The following is a 23,313-nucleotide window of genomic DNA, read 5'->3' as shown; positions in this document are numbered from 1 at the left end:
CTCACTGCAACGCTGTAGCTTACGCGAGACACACGACAAAAACATCTAACTTACACAGCTGTTTAGGAAGTCAAACGGCGACAGAACATGTTCGGCACTCCCCTTACTTAAATCAAAAGTCTATCTAACTACTAACCTGAACTTCATTGCCACAGCCTAAACGTTGTCAATCTGTTCATGAAAATAATTAATTTCAGCTTAAACCGTACAACGGAACGTTAAATCCAATTCAACCAACGCAATCGCTACCAAGACGAACACAGCAGTAGTCTAGTACTGTACCGTAGTAGTACAATTTACCAGGGCAGCTTCTCCACACAGGGCTATATCGCATTTTGCGTTGTTACTGACAATGATCGCTACCAGTGAGCTTTTTATGAATGAGCGATTTTCCACTAAATGAATGTCAAGCTTATTTACGTTTTGGGGGGCATATTTTCAGTTAGAAGATGGTACTGTTTGAATTGCGATTCCATCTTCTACTGCCGGGTAACGTCGTAGAATAATCTTCAAAGGGGGTTCTTTATTAATGAATGAATGCAATGAGTAGGCTAAATGCCTGAAAATATCATGAGAAGGGAAAAACTTAAAATGACGTTTAAGTCATAGAGATTAGGTCAATTTTACACCGGTCTGCCAAATGTATTCGTTTTGATTCAACGTTGAGGCTGCCTCTTGCAGGGGAAATGAGAAGACATCTATTTCATTCTACACTTCACTCGTATTTTCAGTTGTAAATGAGCAGCAAAAAAAAATGCTTTTAAATCTATGTAATCTTTATAAATAATAAGTATGCATTTTTATATAAAATATACAGAAATATCAGTTGTAAAAATGTCATTCAAAAACGGACCCCTGTGCAACCGACGCAAGCAAGCACACCCTACAATTTCCCCAGAAATTGTACCCTCTCTAGTATTAATGCTATGTTATATTATATTAATGCTGAAGCAGCATTCCAACAATAAAGAGAAACAGGAAAACAATAGTGAGAATGCTAAACAGCATTCTCACAATAAGTTGAATAAAGATTCAAAGAACAATACTTGGAATGCTGAAGCAGCATTCCGACAATAAAGAGAAACAGGAAAACAATAGTGAGAATGCTTAACGGCATTCTCACAATAAGTATGCAGAATAACAATAGTGTTTTTGCTTGCAGCAAACACACTAAAAATAATAAGTATGCAGAATAACAATAGTGTTTTTGCTTGCAGCAAACACACAAAAAAATAATAAGTATGCAGAATAACAATAGTGTTTTTGCTTGCAGCAAACACACTAATAAATATATATGTGAGAGAACAATGGTTGTGCTCGTCGAAGGCGTGAGCACACCCAATAATACATATTTTTGATGCATTTACCCACCCGTAGTGAAGTCCACGTTCTCTTAGCGTCACGTGTCGTTGCCGGTATCAAAGCATGCAAGACAACAATGGCTTCGCATGAAGGTGATGTCCAACGAGTTTTACCTGCTTCGCCAAATTTACTTCAACGATTTGATTTGTGACTTTGCCTTCAAAAAAGTAGACGAGTGGACTTAAACTAGTCCCACACTGATTATCTAGCCTATGTTCTTTTCAATAGGCGGCCACAGCCTGATAATTAAATTGTTCAATCGAGTTGTTTGTATATATGTGTTCGCTGGGCTGTGTGTGTGCACGCTAGACCGCATGTTCCAATTTATTTGACATGGCTGGCGAGGGGTGCGTGTTACAATGTATTACAATCAGTGTCGATTTCTTTAAGACTGCAAGGGAAGCTCAGCGTCCCCTAAAATTTCAAAAAATTGATGGTCAAATATTTACTATTGTGTTAACATTTTAAATGCGTTAGAACACGTTCATATCGATGACGATAGTGATGTGTCATTCGTGAACGATTTGTTCATTTTGAACGAATCCTTACAAGGACTCGGGAGTAACGAGTCCTCTCAAAGAGTGATTCGTTCATTTACTCGTGGCCGCGCATCGGGACTGTTGCATAGGCTCGTCCAAGTAAACAGAAATGATTTGTTCATTTCCCGACTCGGTCTTCGGGTACGAGTATTTGGATCATTTTTCACGTGACCTGCATAGGCTCTGTAGTGGTAGCTAGAGGAAACGCTAGAGGGAACGATTCGTTCATTTCCCGACTCGGTCTTTCTACAAGTCTTTGGATCATTTTTCACGTGACCTGCATAGGCTCTGTAGTGGTAGCTAGAGGAAACGAACGATTCGTTCATTTCCCGACTCGGTCTTTCTACGAGTCTTTGGATCATTTTTCACGTGACCTGCATAGGCTCTGTAGTGGTAGCTAGAGGAAATGAACGATTCGTTCATTTCCCGACTCGGTCTTTCTGAGAGTCTTTGGATCATTTTTCATGTGACCCGCATTGTATTTTTTAGTAGAGGAAACAGTTTCCTCATTCCCTTTCGCGTGGCCGCTGTTTTAGTAAGACGTGAATGATATTCGCTCCAGTCATCATACTGACTGGTTTTGTTATTTTCACTTTACATTTACACTTACAGTTTAGTGCAGTGTAATTGTTTGCCGTGATAATTAAATGCTAGTGTGATAATAAATGACCAAATCGTACAAACTGTCATGATACATTATTTTAATGCAGGAATTTTTTTTTAAATAGTATCTGCTGGTGCACTTGTCATGCACTAACCTACATGAGAATATGATACGTGTTTGCAGTGGACGGATACCCCCCCCCCCCCCCCCCCGTTGAAATGAACGAATGACTCAAAAAAAGATTAGTGCATTTTACTGAACGAGAATCAAAGAACCGAATCAGTAAAATGATCCGAACTTCCCATCACTAGAAGACGAGTTCTTTCAGAATCAGTTACATATATTAGCAGGTCGACTGACTGATTTCCTTCTCATACATTCCCGTAGCGTCACAGTGCATTTCCCTGTTGAAGCTCAGCTTCCATGGACTTCAATGGGGCTGCTTTTAACAGTTTTTTTCAGTGCTTCGATACGGTCATTGGATGAATGCTGAGATTATGTCCTGCCTCGGACGCTCAGCGTCTCTGGGGGTGAATGGAGGAGTGGACTGGCCTGGACACTGAGCGTGATGATTGGAGGGTCTGTCGAAAGACTGCATCTACTTTTGATTGACAGTAATTTTGTACTACAAAAAGTCACCGAAGCTGCAGCAACCTATTTCTTGGTATTTGCTTGGCAAAATTGCTAACCAATTTTCATCATACAATTATACACCACGTTCCTTGTTTCAGTTGAACCTAATTTCCACATTTCCTCCTTGATTAATATTGTTTTGTTAGATCGTTCGTTCATTCATTCAGTAGGCTAGTGTCGTAGGGGTGAACTAGCCAGTGAATAGCCAAATAAAAACATTTTAGGATGTAGGCCGAAAATGAGCTTCCCCTCTTTGAAAGACCAGCAGCTGCCACTGATTACAATGTATCACATACTGATATTTTTGTCTGTCATAATTTAATTACCAATCCCTCTCTCTCTCTAATAATATATATTGATAAAAATCATAGTAATAATAATATATATATATTTAGAAATATTTTGCATGGGGGGGGGCCTCGGGGAGGCTTCTGCCACGGGCCCCAGATGACCTTAACCTGGCCCTGAGTGTAAGGGAAAGTCATCCTGCAGGTTCAGTGCAGGTTCAAAAGAAACAGGTTCCTGTTTGTTAAAATTTTCTATTTCTAAAGTTTCTATCATATCATTGCTGTGAATTGGATACAGATAAACACCATCATTGCACTATATGAATCATTATGGTACCTGAGATATCATGTGAAATATGAATACAGGGTGTGCCAGAAAGAATGTAAAATGAGTGGCTCCCACAGAAGCAAGATTTTGTTAAGAGTTCTTATAATAAGTTCACAAATTTAGTGTGTGAAAGGCTGTCTCTCTTTAATTGCAGTTGTAGCCGGTACATTTTCTCTAACAAATATTTGGTGTTGTAAGAGATTGTCAGAATCAGAATCAGAATGGGATTTATTCGCCATGAAAGTTTGCACAGACAAGGAAATGTGCTAAGGGATTCAAAGCCGGTGGTGTTACAGGGATGCCAGTGTACCTGTGTGGCAGGTACAGCCTTGTGCAGTCATGTGGCAGCGCTACTGTACCAGACGGCACACTACTCCCAGCTGAGGCTTGCATCAGTTCCCCCAGTGTTCAGCTGCACAGAAACTGAACAAAAGTGGCACAAACCAAGGACCATGGTAGCAAGCCTTTTAATTACTCTTTCATTTTATGTATGGATATCTCTTGAATGTTTCTCAAACATGTTTTGATTATGATTTTATTTAGATGCAGGGTATTAAACCTGGTCCAGTTAATGACATGGTAATCATATCAGCCAGACCAAGAGAGAGGAGACTTGCAGAAGGAATCAGGTATATTTTGTTGTCTATACTACACACACACACAAACACACCAAATCCATTTGCACACATAAATTTACCCACACTCTAACCCTAACCCACCAACAGGGCTATGTTTGGAAGTACACTGGAGTATCACTTTCACCCTTGTGCTGCCTTCGGGTCACATGACCCAAAGGTTCATAACGAACCATTGTGTGTTTACCCAATTTTACCCAATACAAAAACAAATAACAATTATTTTCTTTTAACCTTTGCAATGTGGGGGGTCTGAGACAGCCCAACGGTTAAAAGAAAATGCTTCACTTTGTTTTTGTATGCGGTAAATTTGTTGCAATACGACGGTGGGTCACAATGACTGATGGGTCAGTGGATGTACGCACACACACTCCCTCCTTCATACAAGCAACCCACGAGTGTGCGCACACACTGTCACACGCACAAAACTCATTTAGTTACATTCAGTACATACACTATGCACATGCCTTTGCACATGTACTTCTTAATTATAACACATCTGTTTGTCTTTTTTTCACAGAAGCAACTTGTATAAAGGAGTTAGCTGCCCTCTGCCAGACATTTCCACTCTGAAAGTCCAGGAGGCGTACCATGGACTTAGTGCAGCCGAAGCTCCAATGATCACAGCAATGGCTATCTCCAGTGATGTACCTCTGGTTGAGTCCATGTTTGGTTCGGTGCAGAAGGGAAGTGTGCTGTCCTATCAGCTACCAGTAAGGACAGTCCCCAGTACCCGTCCACACACAGATGCCCCTTCTCCCCCACAGCTGCCACTCTCTTATTACAGACTGGGACCCTCTACCTGTGCATTTGTCTTGTCTGAACATCAGCACCATCATCTGGCATCCCTTGCAACATCTTTTGAGACAGCACACAAAATCAAAAACAGCACACGAGAGCAGAGTTCCTGCGTTGAGTGGCACCAACTAAGAAGGTGCCGCATTACTTCTACCAAATTCAAAGAAGTTTGCCACACCAGGGGGGAAAGCTCTGCTGAAAACCTTGCAAAAAGGCTTCTGGGACCTTGCCATCAGACTGCTGACATGCGGCGGGGTCTTGCCTTGGAGCCTATAGCAGTAGAGGAGTACTGCAAGGTAAAGGAGGTCAACCACTACCCATGTGGGTTCCTGATCCACCCTGAGGCACCACGGATGGGGTCAACACCTGATGGGATTGTGTACGATCCTGAGGGGCAGCCAGTGTTTGGCCTGTTAGAAATTAAATTCCCAAATGTAAGTAGCAATGTTGACTGCCCTTACGTTATGATAAAGGAGGGTACACATACACTGAGGCAATCCCATCCTTATTACTGGCAGGTCCAGGGACAAATGTTTATGTCTGGGTGTGACTGGTGTGACTTTGTCATTTACACAGAAGATGACATGTTCATTCAGAGAATTCCCCGTGACATGGAAGTCATACAAACCATTCAAGAAAAAGTTGACTATTTCTTCTTTTATTTCTATCTCAATGCCTTCTTGGCCAATTAATGACTTGATTGCAGTGTAAATATTTGAAGTTACTGTGTAGGAAATACATTACAACCTCATCAGTGAAATGTTGCTGCATTTGTGTTTTTGATAGTGATGTAATGTTTAGGGAAGTAATAAATGTAAGTAATAAGTAATAAATGACTTGGATCTAAGTATTTCGGTGTTTTGTACGGCTTAAGTTTAGTTTTAAAAGGTAAGAGACAGGAATTTAAAATGAGAGACCAAATAAGGCCAATTAATGACTTGATTGCAGTGTAAATGTTTTTGAAGTTACTGTGTAGGAAATAAATTACAACCTCATCAGTGAAATGTTGCTGCATTGTGTTTTTGATTGTGATGTCATGTTTAGGGTAAATAAGTAATAAATGACTTGGATCTAAGCATTTCGGTGTTTTGTACGGCTTAAGTTTAGTTTAAAAGGTAAGAGACAGAAATAAAAAATTAGACCAAACAAAAGCAGATTACTACTTGAATTGACCAAAAAAGTATTTTAACAAGGTAGCATTCAAAGGCCTAAACTGTATACAAACATATTTCAAACAAATATAAACTAAACTAACCCTAACCAAAGCGAATAAAAAAAACTGTAACTGTTGTGCAAATGTAAATAGTGATGTGAGAAATGCACCAAAGCGACTGAGAAAAACGGTATTATGTAAATGTGAGTAATGTAAGTGTATTGCCTAATGTGAAACTGTGTAATCTGTCTTTTACATAGTACTGGAACATATTAATTTCAGCACTTCTAAGGCCGATTTGAAACATGTATCTTGCATTGTTTGCTGTTGGATGAACTGATTGTTAAAAGTACTAAACTGAAAGAAGATCATACTGTTGTGTTTCGGTGATTAAACCAAATGTTCCCATTACATATTACAATAATCTTGTGTTTGAAACAATGATTATGTGGACTGGAAACATGTGCAACTGACTGAAAGCATTCCATCAGGTTTTGAAAGAATGACTAGCTGCGTTACAAGTGTGATCAGTTTGGATTTTTGTACTAAGAGTTTTGAAAATGTACACCTTACTTGTGAAAATAGTACCAAAGCGAATAAAAAAAACTGTAATGCAGTTCTCAAAACAATTAGTACAAACTGCAAAACCTAGTTGATAACCTGCAAAAGCGTGTCACTTGCTCAAAATGGATAGCTCATTCCTCAAAAGCAAGTATTCATGTCAATGAAAGTGTCAGTGTCATCAAGATGAAAAGTCCTGACACCATTGTTTATGAACAAGATAGTCAAATGGCTTTGTCATGTTTTCATTATGACAGTTTACTCTGTAAATGTTTTCCAATGCAAAAAAGTCAGATCTTGGTGACACTACCTGAAAATGCTCAAGACAGCACTATATACTATTTGCACAGCCATTTGAAAAATACAGTAAAGTTACACATTACTGTATTTAGGGAGGTAAATGAGTACAAGACACTGAATATGTATGTTTCACATTTTTACTGCATATGCTCTTTGCAATTCTAATTTGTTCACAGCATTGTGCAAACGAAAAAATACACCCTTATTTATAAGAAACATAAACTCCCTTTGGGTACAGCTGTGCACAACGGTAAACAATATTGCAGTAAAACATGCAACATCAGGGATCCGCCTATGTACTTGGCCTCTTCTTCCTCTTCCCCTGTTTTGTCCCCTTCCTCCCCGCACCCTCACCCCTCTTCCTCGAGGCTGACCTTCCATTTCTGTGTCACAGTATTGTAGAAATGGTACACACCATGTCCTGCTTGGTTCATATGTGCTTGTAAAGTGGGGGTTTATGGGACTCAGCTCTGACAGTGATTGTAGAGAAGTGGCTTATCATTGGCTGCAACTGATGCTTCACACACCTTCTCATCAGTGAAAGCTGAGATTCACCTGAGAGAAATTGTTCAATTTAGGAGACATTTTCAGGAAAAAATTTGTTTAATTTTTTTTTTAACTTTGTAAAATTTGCTTGACAGATTTTGACAACTAGTTCAACATTTTTGTATATAATGACTCAAACAATGAAATGAGGACTATTCGTTTTATATAGAATGACTATTCAGCATTCACAAGTATAGTTAATTTTGACTGACATGACATGAGCAAATGATAATGTTATAAAACAGCAGAGAGTTGTATGAAAGCAATTGATGCATGTCCAAACGCATTTGCAATTTGTTGGAAGGAATGAGAAACTGCTACTATAATGTGCACAAATTACTAAATGTTGTGGAGGTTGAACCAACTGTTGTGCAAATGTAAATAGTGATGTGAGAAATGCACCAAAGCGACTGAGAACAACTGTAAATAATAATTTCCAAAATATCCATCCTATGTGTAATCAAGTGAAGGATCAATGAAGACATCGTCTACAATCATTTGGGCAAATTACGTAGTTTTTACAATTTTTCAGATATAATTGTAACATAGGTATACTTTCTATTATGTAACTAAATGAGAACAAACCATAACATTTAGAGGCCCCATGCCCACCTCTCTGTTGGTGCCCATGTCTACCTCTCTGACCTCTCTGTTGGTGCCCATGCCCACCTCTCAGACTTCTCTTTTGGTGCCCATGCCCACCTCTCTGACCTCTCTGTTGGTGCCCATGCCCACCTCTCGGTTGGTGCCCATGCCCACCTCTCTGACGGATCGCTTGTCCACGAGCTCTTCCTATTCCTTGCTGTCTATCCTGCTATGTTGAAAGAAATTGCCAGGGTTTACGCCCCCACTTTTACGTATGTCTAATGATCAATTGTGGTTACCCCAATCTGAAATCAAAGAGCAATAACGAGTATTCTTCATGTGTGGTTAATTTATATGTTCGTACAAAAACACATTTTATTTCTGTAGTTCTCAAAATCAATATAATGTTTATTGCTGAAATGAAAATATATAGGTTTACCAAACGGTTAAGTGATTAACCATTAAGATCAGTTGGATTAAGTGTTGGTCAAATGTATTTACGCAAATTAGATGAGAAGCATATCAAAAGTATTGTGAGCATTGCATTGTGAAAGACAATTACTTCATATGAAAGGTATTTCTTTGATGACACACTGATTAGGTGTCGTGAAAGAGTGATTGTGTATTTTGTGCATTGTACTTTGTCAAATGAACATGTGATTACATGTTTTAAAAAACAGACTTTTTAATGATCTGCTTTGAGTTTTGTACTAACAGTTGTGAGGTTTTACCACATACTTGTGAAAATAGTACCAAAGCAAATAAAAAAAACTGTAAGAGGACAAAAGATAATGAAGTACTTAGCTCCGCCCATGACACAAACAGTAATTGCCAGGGCCAACTTTATTTATCAGGACCATAGCCATACACATACACAAACGTGAAGTTTCTGTGTATTAAAAAGGCCAAACATGGATAAATGGAATATGACTAAACAGAAAGAAGTAGACTGGATTTTACAGCGCCTTCAGTAAGTATCAGAGCAACAGAATCCTATTTGTGAACAGAAAGGAAAATGTATAAATGGCTAAATGAAATTATGCACGTCTACTGTTAAATCAACAGACATATTAAACAAACAAATTGAGTGAACAAGATGAACTTACCCATCGTCTCACAGTAGAAATAAAACGGAATGTTTTTGTATGAAAAGTACAGTAACCGATCCACACCAAACAATATATACTGTAAAAATGTCAGCATGTTTATATATTCTGTTGAACAGCCAGTTTGCCATTATAACTGGAACACTGTCAGCCCTCCTCCTGCCTCCACAAGATGAAATATTTAAATTGTCCACCAGTGATATCATCAGAACACAGAGATAACTTCTGGTCTCACCCTTAATATCCCATGTGTCCTGATGATATCACTGATGGACAATTCATCACATTCCCATATTCTATCCAGGATTTTCTTTTCAAAGTTACGCCCCGATTCCTTACAAAATCTCTTATGTTTTGGATAGAGCGACCAGCCAGAGCAAGATCTTCAGCCTTCTTGCATTGCTGGCATTCAATCATAGTGGCCAGTTTCCCTTTTTTGATGTGTTCGCCAAAATGTCTCATGACTGCGGCAACCTCCATGGGAGACCATAGATGCTTTTTTGCTCTCCTGGCACTTTCCAGAGATACTAGAAAAAAGACAAATAAATCATTAATGAAAACCAACTCCACTTTAAACATTTTTTAAATAAGGAAATTTATGTTTGGTTTATCATTTGTTGTAACAATGTTTCTTGGCTATAAATTATGTACTGATGTAATGCCGGTTTATTCCCCTTTTAAAATGTGCATTCATAAAGAACATACATTAGTGGGACAAGCTACAGAAATGAGCATGTGGGTTGCACAGATGAAAATTAATTTCTGCCAATGCCAAACAGCTTATTCTGCCGTTGATTATATGATTGAATTCTGAAGAAAAGACATTTTCGTAATTTAAAAATTGTATTTGTTTGACAAACAGGCTTTAGCAGCCAAAATCCTTCTCCCCTCCTTCTCATGCTGGTCCCGAGTCTTGTTTCCCAGTGAAAGAGATCCCACTCAGTACCATCTTACTGACTTCACCAAGTCATTTCTCTACAGGTGCAGCATCGGCCCAATGGTTGAGAACCCTGGTTTACTAAATCTAACTTAATAACCAAATTAGAAAATATATATTCCCATTGCTTTGCTTATTACAGTTTTTTGGTGCTTTGCTATTTTGAAAAAATATAACTGAGAATGCATTACGGATTAAAATTGGCATAGAGAAAGTAGTATACACAGTATCCTGCAGAAAGAAGAGTGGTCATCATATTTCCTTTGGGTGGTATGGATAATTTCTTTTTACCATTCTTCAGTTGTACTTAAGTAACTTGGTGTTTAGTGACTTGAGTATGTGTTTTCGCATTTACAAGGATGTTTCTTTGTGTTCTTTTTTCTGCTGGGCTCTTTGTCCTTATTTTCTGTTGGGTTCTTCCCCCTTAGCATCTGTGTGTTTACTTTGTGCTGAAAGACAGAAAGAAATACAGAAAGAAAAGATTAAACAACAACAAAATAACAATGGATGAGCATTTATTTGTTGTAGGTAGGTTTCTTAAATACGGTGAAGTCCAAGATGCTCCTTTATGGGGTTAAGCAACTGATGGATAAATAATAAATAAATAAATAAATTCACTGTAGAGCACTTAGGCTGGAACAACTTTTTGGAATTGCTGGAACATTATTTGCTTATAAGTTGATTTGTCATTGTGAATGATATGATAAGTGCTTTTATTTTGAAGTGCAAGCCAAGGCTCTGTAGTTGCTGTCGTGCGTACTGAAAAGCAGCAGCCAGGCCTATATGTTCATTGTTGCAGTGTAACGTATTCAATGAGTAAATTGTTAGATTGAAAAGAATGTCCTGGTCATCAGTTAAAGCTACTACTTCTGTAATCTACATTCACATCACTTGAAATTTAGCTTACATGCCTCCCATTTATCTGAACTGTTGCCGAGACAACAAAATTGAAAAGAGTGAAGGTCTGAATCCACAATGCATTATTTCATAGCCTAAAAGCAATCAAAGAAGGTGACATGTTCGTAGACTGAGGATAAGGGCTAACCTTGTGATAATGGCGCAGACATGCCTGGAGGTTCTTCGACAGGTTGCCCGGCCATCAACAGTCCTGCACAACCTGTAATAAAATATAATATACTTCATTACATACAGTCAGGTCCATAAATATTTGGACATTGACACAACATTTTGGCTCTGTATACCACCACAATGGATTTGAAATGAATCAAGATGTGCTTTAAGTGCAGACTTTCAGCTTTAATTTCAGGGTATTTACATCCAAATCAGGTGAACGGTGTAGGAATTACAACACATTTTATATGTGCCCCCCCCCCCCTTTTTAAGGGACCAAAAATAATTGGACAAACTAACATAATCATAAATCTAATTGTCACTTTTAATACTTGGTTGCAAATCCTTTGCAGTCAATGACAGCCTGAAGTCTGGAACCCATAGACATCAGACGCTGGGTTTCGTCCCTGGTGATGCTCTGCCAGGCCTCTACTGCAACTGTCTTCAGTTCCTGCTTGTTCTTGGAGCATTTTCCCTTCAGTTTTGTCTTTAGCAAGTGAAATGCATGCTCAATTGGATTTAGGTCAGGTGATTGACTTGGCCATTGCAGAACATTCCACTTCTTTGCCTTAAAAAACTCTTTGGTTGCTTTCGCAGTATGCTTCGGGTCATTGTCCATCTGCACTGTGAAGCGCCGTCCTATGAGTTCTGAAGCATTTGGCTGAATCTGAGCAGATAATATTGCCCGAAACACTTCAGAATTCATCCTACTGCTTTTGTCAGCAGTCACATCATCGATAAATACAAGGGAACCAGTTCCATTGGCAGCCATACATGCCCACGCCATAACACTACCTCCACCATGCTTCACTGATGAGGTGGTATGCTTTGGATCATGAGCAGTTCCTTCCCTTCTCCATACCCTTCTCTTCCCATCATTCTGGTACAAGTTGATCTTGGTCTCATCTGTCCATAGGATGTTGTTCCAGAACTGTACAGGCTCTTTTAGATGTTTTTTGGCAAACTCTAATCTGGTCTTCCTGTTTTTGAGACTCACCAATGGTTTACATCTTGTGGTGAACCCTCTGTATTTACTCTGGTGAAGTCTTCTCTTAATTGTTGACTTTGACACAGATATGCCTACCTCCTGGAGAGTGTTCTTGATCTGGCCAACTGTTGTGAAGGGGTTTTTCTTCACCAGGGAAATAATTCTTCTGTCATCCACCACAGTTGTTTTCCGTGGTCTTCCGGGTCTTTTGGTGTTGCTGAGTTCACCAGTGCGTTCTTTCTTTTTAAGAATGTACCAAACAGTTGATTTGGCCACACCTAATGTTTTTGCTATCTCTCTGATAGGTTTGTTTTGATTTTTCAGCCTAACGATGGCTTGCTTCACTGATGGTGACAGCTCTTTGGACTTCATATTGAGAGTTGACAGCAACAGATTCCAAACACAAATACCATACTTGAAATGAACTCTAGACCTTTTATCTGCTCCTTGTCAATGAAATAACGAACTCCCTTTATGAGGGAATAACATACACCTGGCCATGGAACAGCTGAGCAGCCAATTGTCCAATTACTTTTGGTCCCTTAAAAAGGGGGGGGCCACATATCAAATGTGTTGTAATTCCTACACCGTTCACCTGATTTGGATGTAAATACCATGAAATTAAAGCTGAAAGTCTGCACTTAAAGCACATCTTGATTGTTTCATTTCAAATCCATTGTGGTGGTATACAGAGCCAAAATGATGAAAATTGTGTCAATGTACAAATATTTATGGACCTGACTGTACATAGAAATAACAAAGATGAGTATTACAGAGAAAGTTTGGTTAACTTGCCATGTGCAAAGGTAATGTTTACTCTTCTAATAATAATAATGAGATATCTTATCGTTATATGCCTTTTCCACTGACATTTTAATTCCTTGGGACTGAATTTCATTTGGCACATGCAGTCAAGTTTGGACAAAAGCAGACTTTCACAGAATAAACCAGGAAACGTTTAACAATCTAATTGGCATACGGCACCCTTTGCCATCTTTGTATGTGACTTCATAGAGGCCCACGAGTAGAACGCAAACCAACTGTGGATGTCTGTTTGCATGAGCACTCAATTGCTATCTGGGACATAAGTCATTCATGCCCTTACCATTTCCTAGTATTTCAGATACAAATTAACGCCCCCTTAATATATGTCTGAAATACTAGACAACAGTAAGAAATTTTGGTTACTGACTTGACAGTGAAATTAAAATTGGTTAGGAATACAACATAACATGTAGTTACACTGTTAAAAGTCTAACCATCTGGTGACAATAAATACATGCTAGGTTCCTCAACAGATTCCTTTGCTCTTTTAATTTCTGCAGAATCTGTAGTAAAGTTGAACATTATCATCACCATAAATAAAACAAATTAAAGAAAAAAAAAAAAAATATATATATATATCACACTGTCCTTACCAGTCTGTGGATATGTGAGATTTCCTTCATCGACCTCACCCTCAGCATCGACCTCACCCTCAGCATCGACCTCACTCTCAGCATCGACCTCACTCTCAGCATCGACCTCACTCTCAGCATCTGAATTGGTCAACTGTAGGTTGTCTAATAAAATAAATGATATTGCCTGAATGAATTATGAGGTTAAAGTGCTATAAATTGTCTACACACAATGTGTGTTACATTTTGCTACCATACATTTGCTAGAAACAGGTCAAATTTTTTATGTAAACAACTTTAAATGGCATTACCTTCAATTTCAATCTCGTCAAGTGTTTTGCCTTGAAGGTTTCTGAGAGACCCTTTCTCCATGGCAAGCAGCAGTTTGGATATTTTGGCAAGCTGGGTAGTAGCCTTTGTAATATTCACGATGAACGTGAATATCGTGGCCAAGGAAGTTAGCAACTTGGTCCAACTCGTGATTCTTGAGGTTCAAGATCTGAGACAAAGTTGCAACATGTTTGCGTAATTGTGTTGATCTGAGGAGCTCAGGGTTTTCGGCCCCACATTCACTGGCATAAAGCCTCAAACAGTCCTGTCCTCTGTAGGGAGTCAGACAATGATGTCTGGCAAAAAGGAACAGGTTTTCTGCCAGAACACCACAGTCTTTTCTTTTTTCTATTAGGCGTGTTATGGCATTCACCATGTCTGGTGAAAGTAACACTGCAACCTTGCGTCCTTTTTTACCTCTTAATTCAACACGACTGAAGTGTCGACAAAGGTGAAGTTCAAATTCTGTCAGTCCAAATGCGACGTCCTTATGCAGGGCACTTGTGTCTCTCTCCAGAAAGCCATTCATCGGCATCTTTGAAATTTCTCCCCCTCTTCTCCTGTTAAAAAGTATTACATTTGCCATGGTGGCTTTACACAGTTCACTATATGATTTTGATGAACTATGGTCTTCCAAGTCTTTCAATGCTTGTTCTGTAGTCGTTGAACATCTTCTGTTAAAGGAAGAGTGGAAGGCTTGTTAAACTTCCGCTCGTTCAGCGTAGTTAAAGCGGTGTGAGAGATGAGTTCAGACCACTTTGTAGCATAGAGAGTTTTCAAAACTCTGGGTTGACTTTATCAGCGTACTGTCTTCTGCCATGAGTGCTCTGCAATGTAAAATATCACTGACTTTCTGTAGTGAGTGACCTAACTTTAGAGCAAGGCTTGGAGTATGGTATTGGACTCATTCATAGAGGCCAAAGACAAAACTTTTTTTCTTCCAATGTCTGAAGTAGCTTCTACTGGTTTTGAATAACATTTTCGAACATGTCGCCACAGATCTCGCCGGAGATATAATGCCTGGCAGTACATGCAGTGAATGTAGTCTTTTGCATTGTACTTTTTCTTTGATGTGCATCTTAGTTTTAGTGATCCAACTCCACTCACCAAGACCTCTGAGTTATGACTGTGGTTTCCCTTGTTGCGAAGCTTTATAGGCATTTTCGTACGTCGTTTGGACCTCTTGGGAAGACTTAAAACTTGAGCAACATCTGCATGTGTTTTCTCATGAGTTTTTAAGAGACGTGTAAACTTTGTCTGCATCTTTCCACAAATGTAGCAATAAGTTCTATTTCTGAGCAAGGATGATGTGTTTGAGACATTTTCCGCTCTAGCATCAGCACCATCATCAACAATAATGCCTTTGGCATCAGCGTTTCCTACTTTGGCAGTAACTCTTGATACTTCAAGCTGAGTTGTGCTGATCATATCTTCAGGTAATGATTCTGCAGCTTTAGAAATGGACTCTCTGGGCCTCATGTACGTACATTCGCAAACATAGCGTTATTAGCGCCATGGCCAACCCGCAGATTGCGCACGCTGTGATACTTCGGTCAACACATTAGGCCATCGGGTAATCAGCGCCTTTTTCCGCCCACTATACCGTACATTGCGAGCATTTAAACGTGCAATTGAATGGGCCCCCTTCTCTCTTTCTATCATGGATCAGCCACCAAAGTCAAAACAGCGATGACTGTTTGAAATGATCCCGATGCCAATATTTGTAATGTAGTGAGGAGTTAAACAACTGCTAGAATGGAATGTGAACGCTGAGTCGGAGATTCGATGTAATCTTTGATTTCTTCCAGTAACTGTAATATTGCATGGCTGCTTAATCTGTAACACGTAATGATTTCGTGTTCACTCAACTCAATGTGAGATCCTTGTGGCAAAAAATACTTTGGCCTATGTCTCCTTCGTCTTGCTCGGGTTACGGTTGCCATTTCAACAGGAGGCATATGCGCATCCTGGTTTACGCCTGCTTTTATCAGGCGGAGAATTTTCACCGCAAAATAGAGGTGCGCTTTCACAGGCGGTTTTTGCACATACCGCGGAATACATAATTAGGCGCACTTTAGCATCCCTTCCCATCTCTTTATGGGAAACTCCCACTTTCCCATTGACCCTCCCGTGAATGCATATGCATGACACGGAAAAGCGCAATTTGCCATTTTCAGTTCCCGCGACAGGCAGTCTGCGCTTTTCCCTCAGTGCCGAATGTTTGTACATACCTCGCCATGCTTTTACGCGCAAATTGCGAAACAAATACGCCTGAAGTGGGCGCAAAAGCGTTAGTACATGAGGCCCTCTGTCTTTCTCTACAAAACTTCCTTGGTGGTGTCTTTTCTTTTTGGAAGCAGACTTGCTGGTGGAGACCTCACAATTCTGTACTTGTTTGTGACTGATTTCTAAAGGCTCTGATCTGTCATCCCACAAGCTGTTTGAATCATCTATGGAATCAGGAACATACTCCTCTTCTGATGATGCCACCTCACTTGAACTTTGTTCTGTACAGACCTGATAATGATTAAAAAACATTTATATTATGTATACTTGGAAAGCATTTCACCGAGAATAATTCTACTAAAAAGCTTACCACTTGCAGAAGTTCAGTGATTTTGTGACCTTGTGTTTCACATAACACTATTTATGCCAGGACTGATTGCAAACTAGACAGAGAAAATTAAGAATTTATAAAGGAAGGCAGCATGGGTAAGTACTTTAAGTCAGTGCAGCAGCAAATGGCTAATTTTGAACATATAGCACAGCTACACATGGAATAGTTTTTTGGAAAAGTGTTCCTGTGGAATCACGTTCAAAAGATACAAATGAATATCCCCTCTATTCTCAAAAAATTACCTTTACATCTCACACCACTCCATTTCAGAGGCGAAAAAGGTCCTCCACATGTAACACATTTTTCTAAACTTGACATTTCGACAGGGATGACATCATGATCACAGTCCTGTTGACAAAAAAAAGAAAAAAGTGTAATCGTAAGACGGGAATTTGCTCCTAACGAACACTTGTGTAGTGTAGAATATCAGAACCAATTAATCCTTTGTACTATTTTCCTATTTTAACATGAATTAAGGATGAAAGTGACATGATTTGTATGTGTTATTATCCCTGTTGTGAATGAAATTGTTTAGAAATGAATGTAACCAGGTGGAAAGTGGGGTAATATTCAAATAGTAAGACCGCCTATCAAAGGCTTACTTATAGCGATCCAATGTCACGCTGGCCCTTTAAGATACAGGCTTGCAAGTTACCGTTCTACCCAGGAGCGCCGCGAGAGGTCAGATGCCGTCAATGTACAGTGCAAGAAAGGTGGTGCTTAGGCAGAGTTGAAATACGATCATAAAAGTTTATAGAACTAAGAAATAATAGGAAATATAGCTTTGTAACGACATACAAAGCTGTGTATATCAGGTTGGTGACACGGATGACTCTGGGTATCAGAGGATAGCTCAGATTAGAGTGGAGGTACTTCTCCTCGTGGAGAGCTAATCATCACTGTTTCGCGAAGAGCGTAAGTCTTGTGAAAAGATAAATAACTAAAAGGATTAAACTCCTGTTTGTGCAAAATATTGAACTCCTGTTTGTGCAACATGATATATGTTATGATGTTAAAGTATATTTCTTTTTGTTGAATTAAGAGGGGAGAGAACGTGCTTGATAGGCCCTCCGTGTGTATTGTCGAGTTACGAGTAACAGTGGAACATCATCGTAAGTAATTTACTTTCATTTGTCATAAAAGGAGATTTGTTAATTTAAAAGGATTAATGTTCAGGTAACTTTTATGGTTGTGAAATGTTAAGGCAGGTTTTCTACTGAACACAATGGGTTCAACAAGTGCTTTGTGTAAATTGGTATCTGTGATGTGGAGCAGCAAGAGTAACTTGTTTCATTACTTTTGCATGTTTGTTCATTATGGTGAATGTTTAAGTTACAATGTGAATAGTGCTCAGGATGCATTAATCCGAACAGGACTGTGTTAATTGTGAAGAGAGATTTATCATTTATATTTGTGATTGAAATGAAGCAGCTGTGTTGTATGCTGAATATAAATGTTATATTTGTGTATGTTTCCTGTAGGAGGCTGCTACCGTTGTCTATGCTGCCATAGAAACTAATTTGTTGAATGTTTAAAGCCATCTCCGTAGACCCCGGATGTGGCACAATTAATGCAGCACAATTACGCAGTCTGGAATAAAACAACCCACATTTAATAATTTCAACCTGTGCCCCGTCGCAATTATTCATTCACTTTACCGGGCCACATTAACTTAAAACCTTAAATCTACATTAACTTTGTTAAAATTATACACCTGTAATAAAAAAAAATGATAAAAAAAACTCAACACAGCTTGTTCTTCAACAGAACAAACTAACTAACAAACTAAAACAGAACAAAAACATACTCACTGAGGAAAAGTTTGGACCCAACTTCTCATCCTCATTAAACTGAGAAGGTGGATCTAAACTTTTGACTGGTAGTGTACATCCTAATATACAGAGCTTTAGAAGATTGAAGTGGATTTATAGTCTTCATAATGTATTAACTTGTCAAATTTAAAATTACACAAAACCTGTGAATCTATACGCAGCTGAATGCAATTCTTATGAATTCATATTTAAAAAAAGTAAAAGTTAAAAAGTCTTAAAAGATGAAAATTACCTCTGGTGTGTTGCCTGACAAGGATCCGCATGCGTCCACATCCTCAGCCTGAGATGGCATCTCTTTGGAGATCTGAAATGTAAAGAACAATCACTGAATGCAAGTTTGTTTCTCATGTACAAAACTCAGTCCTCCTTATTCCTGCACCTTACATGTTGAGTATTACACAGGACCTGTGTGTCTGCACACTTCTAAATGTACTTTCATTCCTTTGTACGTGTAATTTCAAAATTCAGTCCTCCAAATTCCTGCACCTTACATATTAAGGTTACATCGTACCTGTGTGTCTGAATACTGCTGAATATCATTCTCATGACTTTATTTTAGACAATGAATATGCCTTAAAAGATAAAAATTACCTCTGGTGTGTTGCCTGAAAAGGATCCGCATGCATCCACATCCTCAGCCTGACATGGCATCTCTTTGGAGATCTGAAATGTAAAGAACAATCACTGAATGGGAGTTTGTTTCTCATGTACAAAACTCTGTCCTCCTTATTCCTGCACCTTACATGTTGAGTATTACACAGGACCTGTGTGTCTGCGCACTTCTAAATGTACTTTCATTCCTTTGTACGTGTAATTTCAAAACTCAGTCCTCCAAATTCCTGCACGTTACATGTTGAGTATTACACAGGACCTGTGTGTCTAGACACTCAAATATATCACATACCAGTTAATATTTATAAATATAAGATCAGCATAAATCTATCTACATGTGACAGTTTGTAACATTATAGTACTGAACAAGTTGAAATAGTGTAGTCTGATTAAGTCTTTCTGCAAAATTTGCTTTTTTAGGCACTATGCTCATCACTTCTTATATTTTTGACTATATTGACACTGTGTACTACAACTTGATATACCCTTCAAAATTGTGTTCAAAGCTGGTATAAGTATTTTAGACAGTATTGTTACAATTCTATATACCTTGCTTCTCCATGGCCAGTCAGAATCACAATAATTATAAGTGATTTCTTCCCCTGGACCAATATCTTTGAGTGCAAATAAAAAGAGATAGGGTCTTCCATCCACTCTTGTAACTTTCATTTTGCTGTTTGGATTCGCCTCATCATCATTTACCAGTCTCCCTAATGATCCATCCTCTCTGGCAGCATCAACACTGAAATATCAAGTATGCAATAAGAATAATTACACCACGTAAGGAAAATGATTTAGCATATTTAGTGTTAGCATGTCTGAAAAATATTCCTCCACCAACTCAAAATATTCATCTGGCACTGTATTTCATAACAGAAACTACTTTTACTGATGATGAGGCAGAAAATGTTGACATCACTGTGTTAAGATAAAAATTTAGAAAAAAAAAACACTTTAAAACAGTCACATACCATAACTGTTGTCCATTGAACTGGAAATGAAACATAAAAACCTTGAGTGCATCATGATAAACTTTCAATCGGTTTTCTTGTTCCTTTCTACTTATGACTTCCCCTCTGTACTCAATAAGGAAATCTCTGTTTTGAAAGCACCGGCAGCTGAACACACCCTGACCTGGAGGTACATATAATAAACAAAGTAGAATAATAAACTTTAAACAATGCAGAGATGTCAAATAGTAGCAATTGAGATTATTCACTTTTTCAAAATCAGTTAATTGATTTATTTGATGTCTTTCTGTGATTAGTTAAACTTTTTAAAATGTTAAAACTTTTCTAAAATGTTTCTGTGGATTAATCCATAAACAATTATTAAATAATAAAGTATCTATCTAGATATACAATTATCTTCCCAAGAAAAAACTAAATAACAGCTTCTATTTTGAGCAGTTGCTTGTCTCCTTTGAAATAAGAAAGATGTTCTGATCATAATGATCATAAAACAAGATCTATTCTCCTAATGTGCAGTTAAAAAATAGATTATAAGTGAAAAATTAAAAAAATCTTTGTGTAATAAACTCTGGAAACCTTTTCTAAATAAACTCACCTTTAAATGAATTAATATATTTTACATCAAACCCTTCCTTATCTTCATCTAAGGAGCAATAATAACTGGTATCATGTTTGGGATTTCTTTTTGCTCTCTGTGGCCTTGTTCCTGCCATCTCCTGCAAAGATCAGATGTTGTTAACTTGAGCAACAACACATTACTGTATACAATATGATTTAATGTTATTGTATGTGAAAAGTATGAATTAATAATGGTTAGTAATATTAGTAGTAATTAGTAATATCAGTAATCTTAGTAATATTTAGAACTCACGCATCTAAGGTCCTTTAGATGCGTGAATTCTAAATATTACCGACGCTTCCACCAGAGTTATTTTTCCAAAACGGAAGCTAGCTAGCTTTAGTTAGCTTCCTTCCGTTACCTAGCAACCTAGCATAATACTCGTAGCAATGCTACTACCTGCTAGAGTTACTTGTTAGGGATATGAAACATAACCATTAATCAATGTGCAAGCAGCTGCTCTGTTGAATTCATATATTTGTAAATCTGATTTCGAAAGAGTCAGTAGGCCTACGTGCCTCCCCAGCCACAAACCTCACCGCACGTCACTGGCCGCTTGCTAATAACTAGCTAAACTGTCGTAGATCAGATGCTTTGGTGCATCCAAACATCAAGTAACCTACACCATTCTGCATAATTACATAACAATATGTACCTAAATGTGTAAGGTATATTAAATGGGTCTTACCTCGTCCTCCACGCAAAGGAATGAAAGGTGTTCAATTAAAGAGTAATGGTTCGCGGCAGAACTCGACGGATTGTACCACGTTGATAGAAGAGGTGACAAAAGAAGAATTCCTTTTTTGTTTCTAAAGAGCATAATGTTTGATTTATTCAGGAGTAAGAAAACAAATTTACTTACATAATGTTTTGTTAATTTCATTCAATATTTCAAGATAAATGGTTTATTATACATTTTTCTTTTATCATATTGCCAACTCATCCCCTGTGTAAATAGCGACGTGAATTAGAAGGATAGTGTAGTAACTATCAGGACCTTCCTGCAGACAACCAATCAGCATAAGACACTGTGTGAATATTTATGAGGTCTTGCTAGTACACAACCTGCCATAGGGGGCGCTGTGGTGATACACAGATTGTCCCGCTTTGTGTTGTGTCGCACAGCATTTTCACCCCTTGTCCCGCACGTCCCATATTGAAAATGCTGTGCGATACAGCCCAAAGCGGGACAGGTGGTCACCAGGGATGGAAATTAGCACCCGCCACCAGCCAAATGCGGGTGATTTTGTGTTGTGGCGGGTAAACTTGCTTCACCTACGGGCCACCGTGGCGGGTAAATAAAAATAGCATACTGTTTCACCACGACGCTTTAGAGGCGGCGCACCTTCCAAAAAATGTGGCGTTACATCGCAGGCGTTAAGAGGTCCGCTGACAAAACATCTCAGGAGGAGCCAGTGGACAAAGACGCGAAAGTCCAAAAACATTTTTTTAAAGAACGATTGAGAAAAGCAGACAATGGGGAGTCCCGCGATTGGTTAGTTTACGACGAGACAAATCTGATAATGTACTGCTCTGTATTAGGCCGCAAGGTGAACCACAATAAGTCTTTTAGAAAATGATTCCCGCTCCACAGTCTGGCATCTACACAATCTTTAGCTCATAAAAAAGAACAAGTCGTGCTAAGCTACCAAAAAAAGTTTGTCGCTAAAATTCCCGTCGATTGTCATGCTTCTATCTTTTATGCAGAACTAGTTTCTTTAGAGCGTAATAGAATTTTGGTGGCACGGTTCGACACGTGATCGTTCTACACCAATAAGGTAGCTGCTTTTTGTCCACATGGATGGATATGGTAGGCAAATAGAGGATGGGACCTTGCACGTCACCTGGATGACCAGAAATTCGGCCCCTGACAGTGTTTTGCATGTGATACACTGCGGCTGCAAAAGTGCATGTGAGACAGGCAGATGTTCCTGTTTTTCGCTAGGACTGTTGCACAGACTTAAGTCGTTGTAGTAATTGTGCCAACACAGAAGAAACTGAGGAACTGGAAGATAACTGTCCTGACACTGACAGTGAGGACTGTGTGTCCTTAATCTGTTATTCCTTATTCTGTTTTGTATAGTTTTATATATCATATTTCATACTTTTCATAAAGATTGTTTTTATGGTTGATCAGTGTTGTTTTCATTCGTGGAAGAATTAATGAATTACATTTACATTTATGCATTTAGCAGACGCTTTTATCCAAAGCGACTTCCAAGAGAGAGTTTTACAAAAGTGCTTATAGGTCACTGATCATAACAATGAGATAGCCCCAAACATTGCGGGTAGCCAAACATGAAGCATACATTGTGAAACCAAATAAGTCCCAAAGGGAAGAACAATAAGAGCATGTAGTTAGACAAGTTACAATTGAGCAGCAAGAACCTCAAAAGTGCAAGAGTGTACCTGTGGAAAAAGCAAGCAACAATAATATGTTTCAGAGCGAGTAAAATAATTTTAAGACAGTTACAACAAACCAACAGGAGCAACAAGTCTCTC

General features: G+C 38.6%; 1 protein-coding gene and 1 long non-coding RNA gene across 2 annotated transcripts; both read left to right on the top strand.

Moving 5' to 3' along the window:
- Window positions 1-4,025: 4,025 nt before the first annotated feature.
- On the top strand, window positions 4,026-13,975 carry LOC134037079 (uncharacterized). Its single transcript, XM_062482383.1, has 4 exons — window positions 4,026-4,208; window positions 4,303-4,382; window positions 4,909-5,739; window positions 13,897-13,975. The coding sequence occupies exons 1-4, from the start codon at window positions 4,206-4,208 to the stop codon at window positions 13,973-13,975; spliced, it is 993 nt and encodes a 330-aa protein (XP_062338367.1). The 5' UTR covers window positions 4,026-4,205.
- A 3,482-nt stretch (window positions 13,976-17,457) lies between these two features.
- Window positions 17,458-19,194, top strand: LOC134037991 (uncharacterized). Its single transcript, XR_009932628.1, has 3 exons — window positions 17,458-17,692; window positions 17,820-17,889; window positions 18,259-19,194. It is a non-coding gene; the product is annotated as an uncharacterized LOC134037991 (long non-coding RNA).
- Window positions 19,195-23,313: the final 4,119 nt, after the last annotated feature.

The sequence above is a fragment of the Osmerus eperlanus genome, chromosome 2, assembly GCF_963692335.1.
Source record: "Osmerus eperlanus chromosome 2, fOsmEpe2.1, whole genome shotgun sequence".
Classification (NCBI taxonomy): Eukaryota; Metazoa; Chordata; class Actinopteri; order Osmeriformes; family Osmeridae; genus Osmerus; species Osmerus eperlanus.
The sequence above is the reverse complement of the archived record's forward strand: the minus strand, read 5'-3'. Positions and strand labels throughout refer to the sequence as shown.

Excerpts from the sequence above, each read along its gene's own strand:
- LOC134037079 (XM_062482383.1), top strand. Across the intron at positions 4,383-4,908 it reads AGACTTGCAGAAGGAATCAG|AAGCAACTTGTATAAAGGAG; the intron begins GTATATTTTGTT and ends TTTTTTTCACAG. Across the intron at positions 5,740-13,896 it reads TTTATGTCTGGGTGTGACTG|CATCGACCTCACCCTCAGCA; the intron begins GTGTGACTTTGT and ends CCTCACCCTCAG.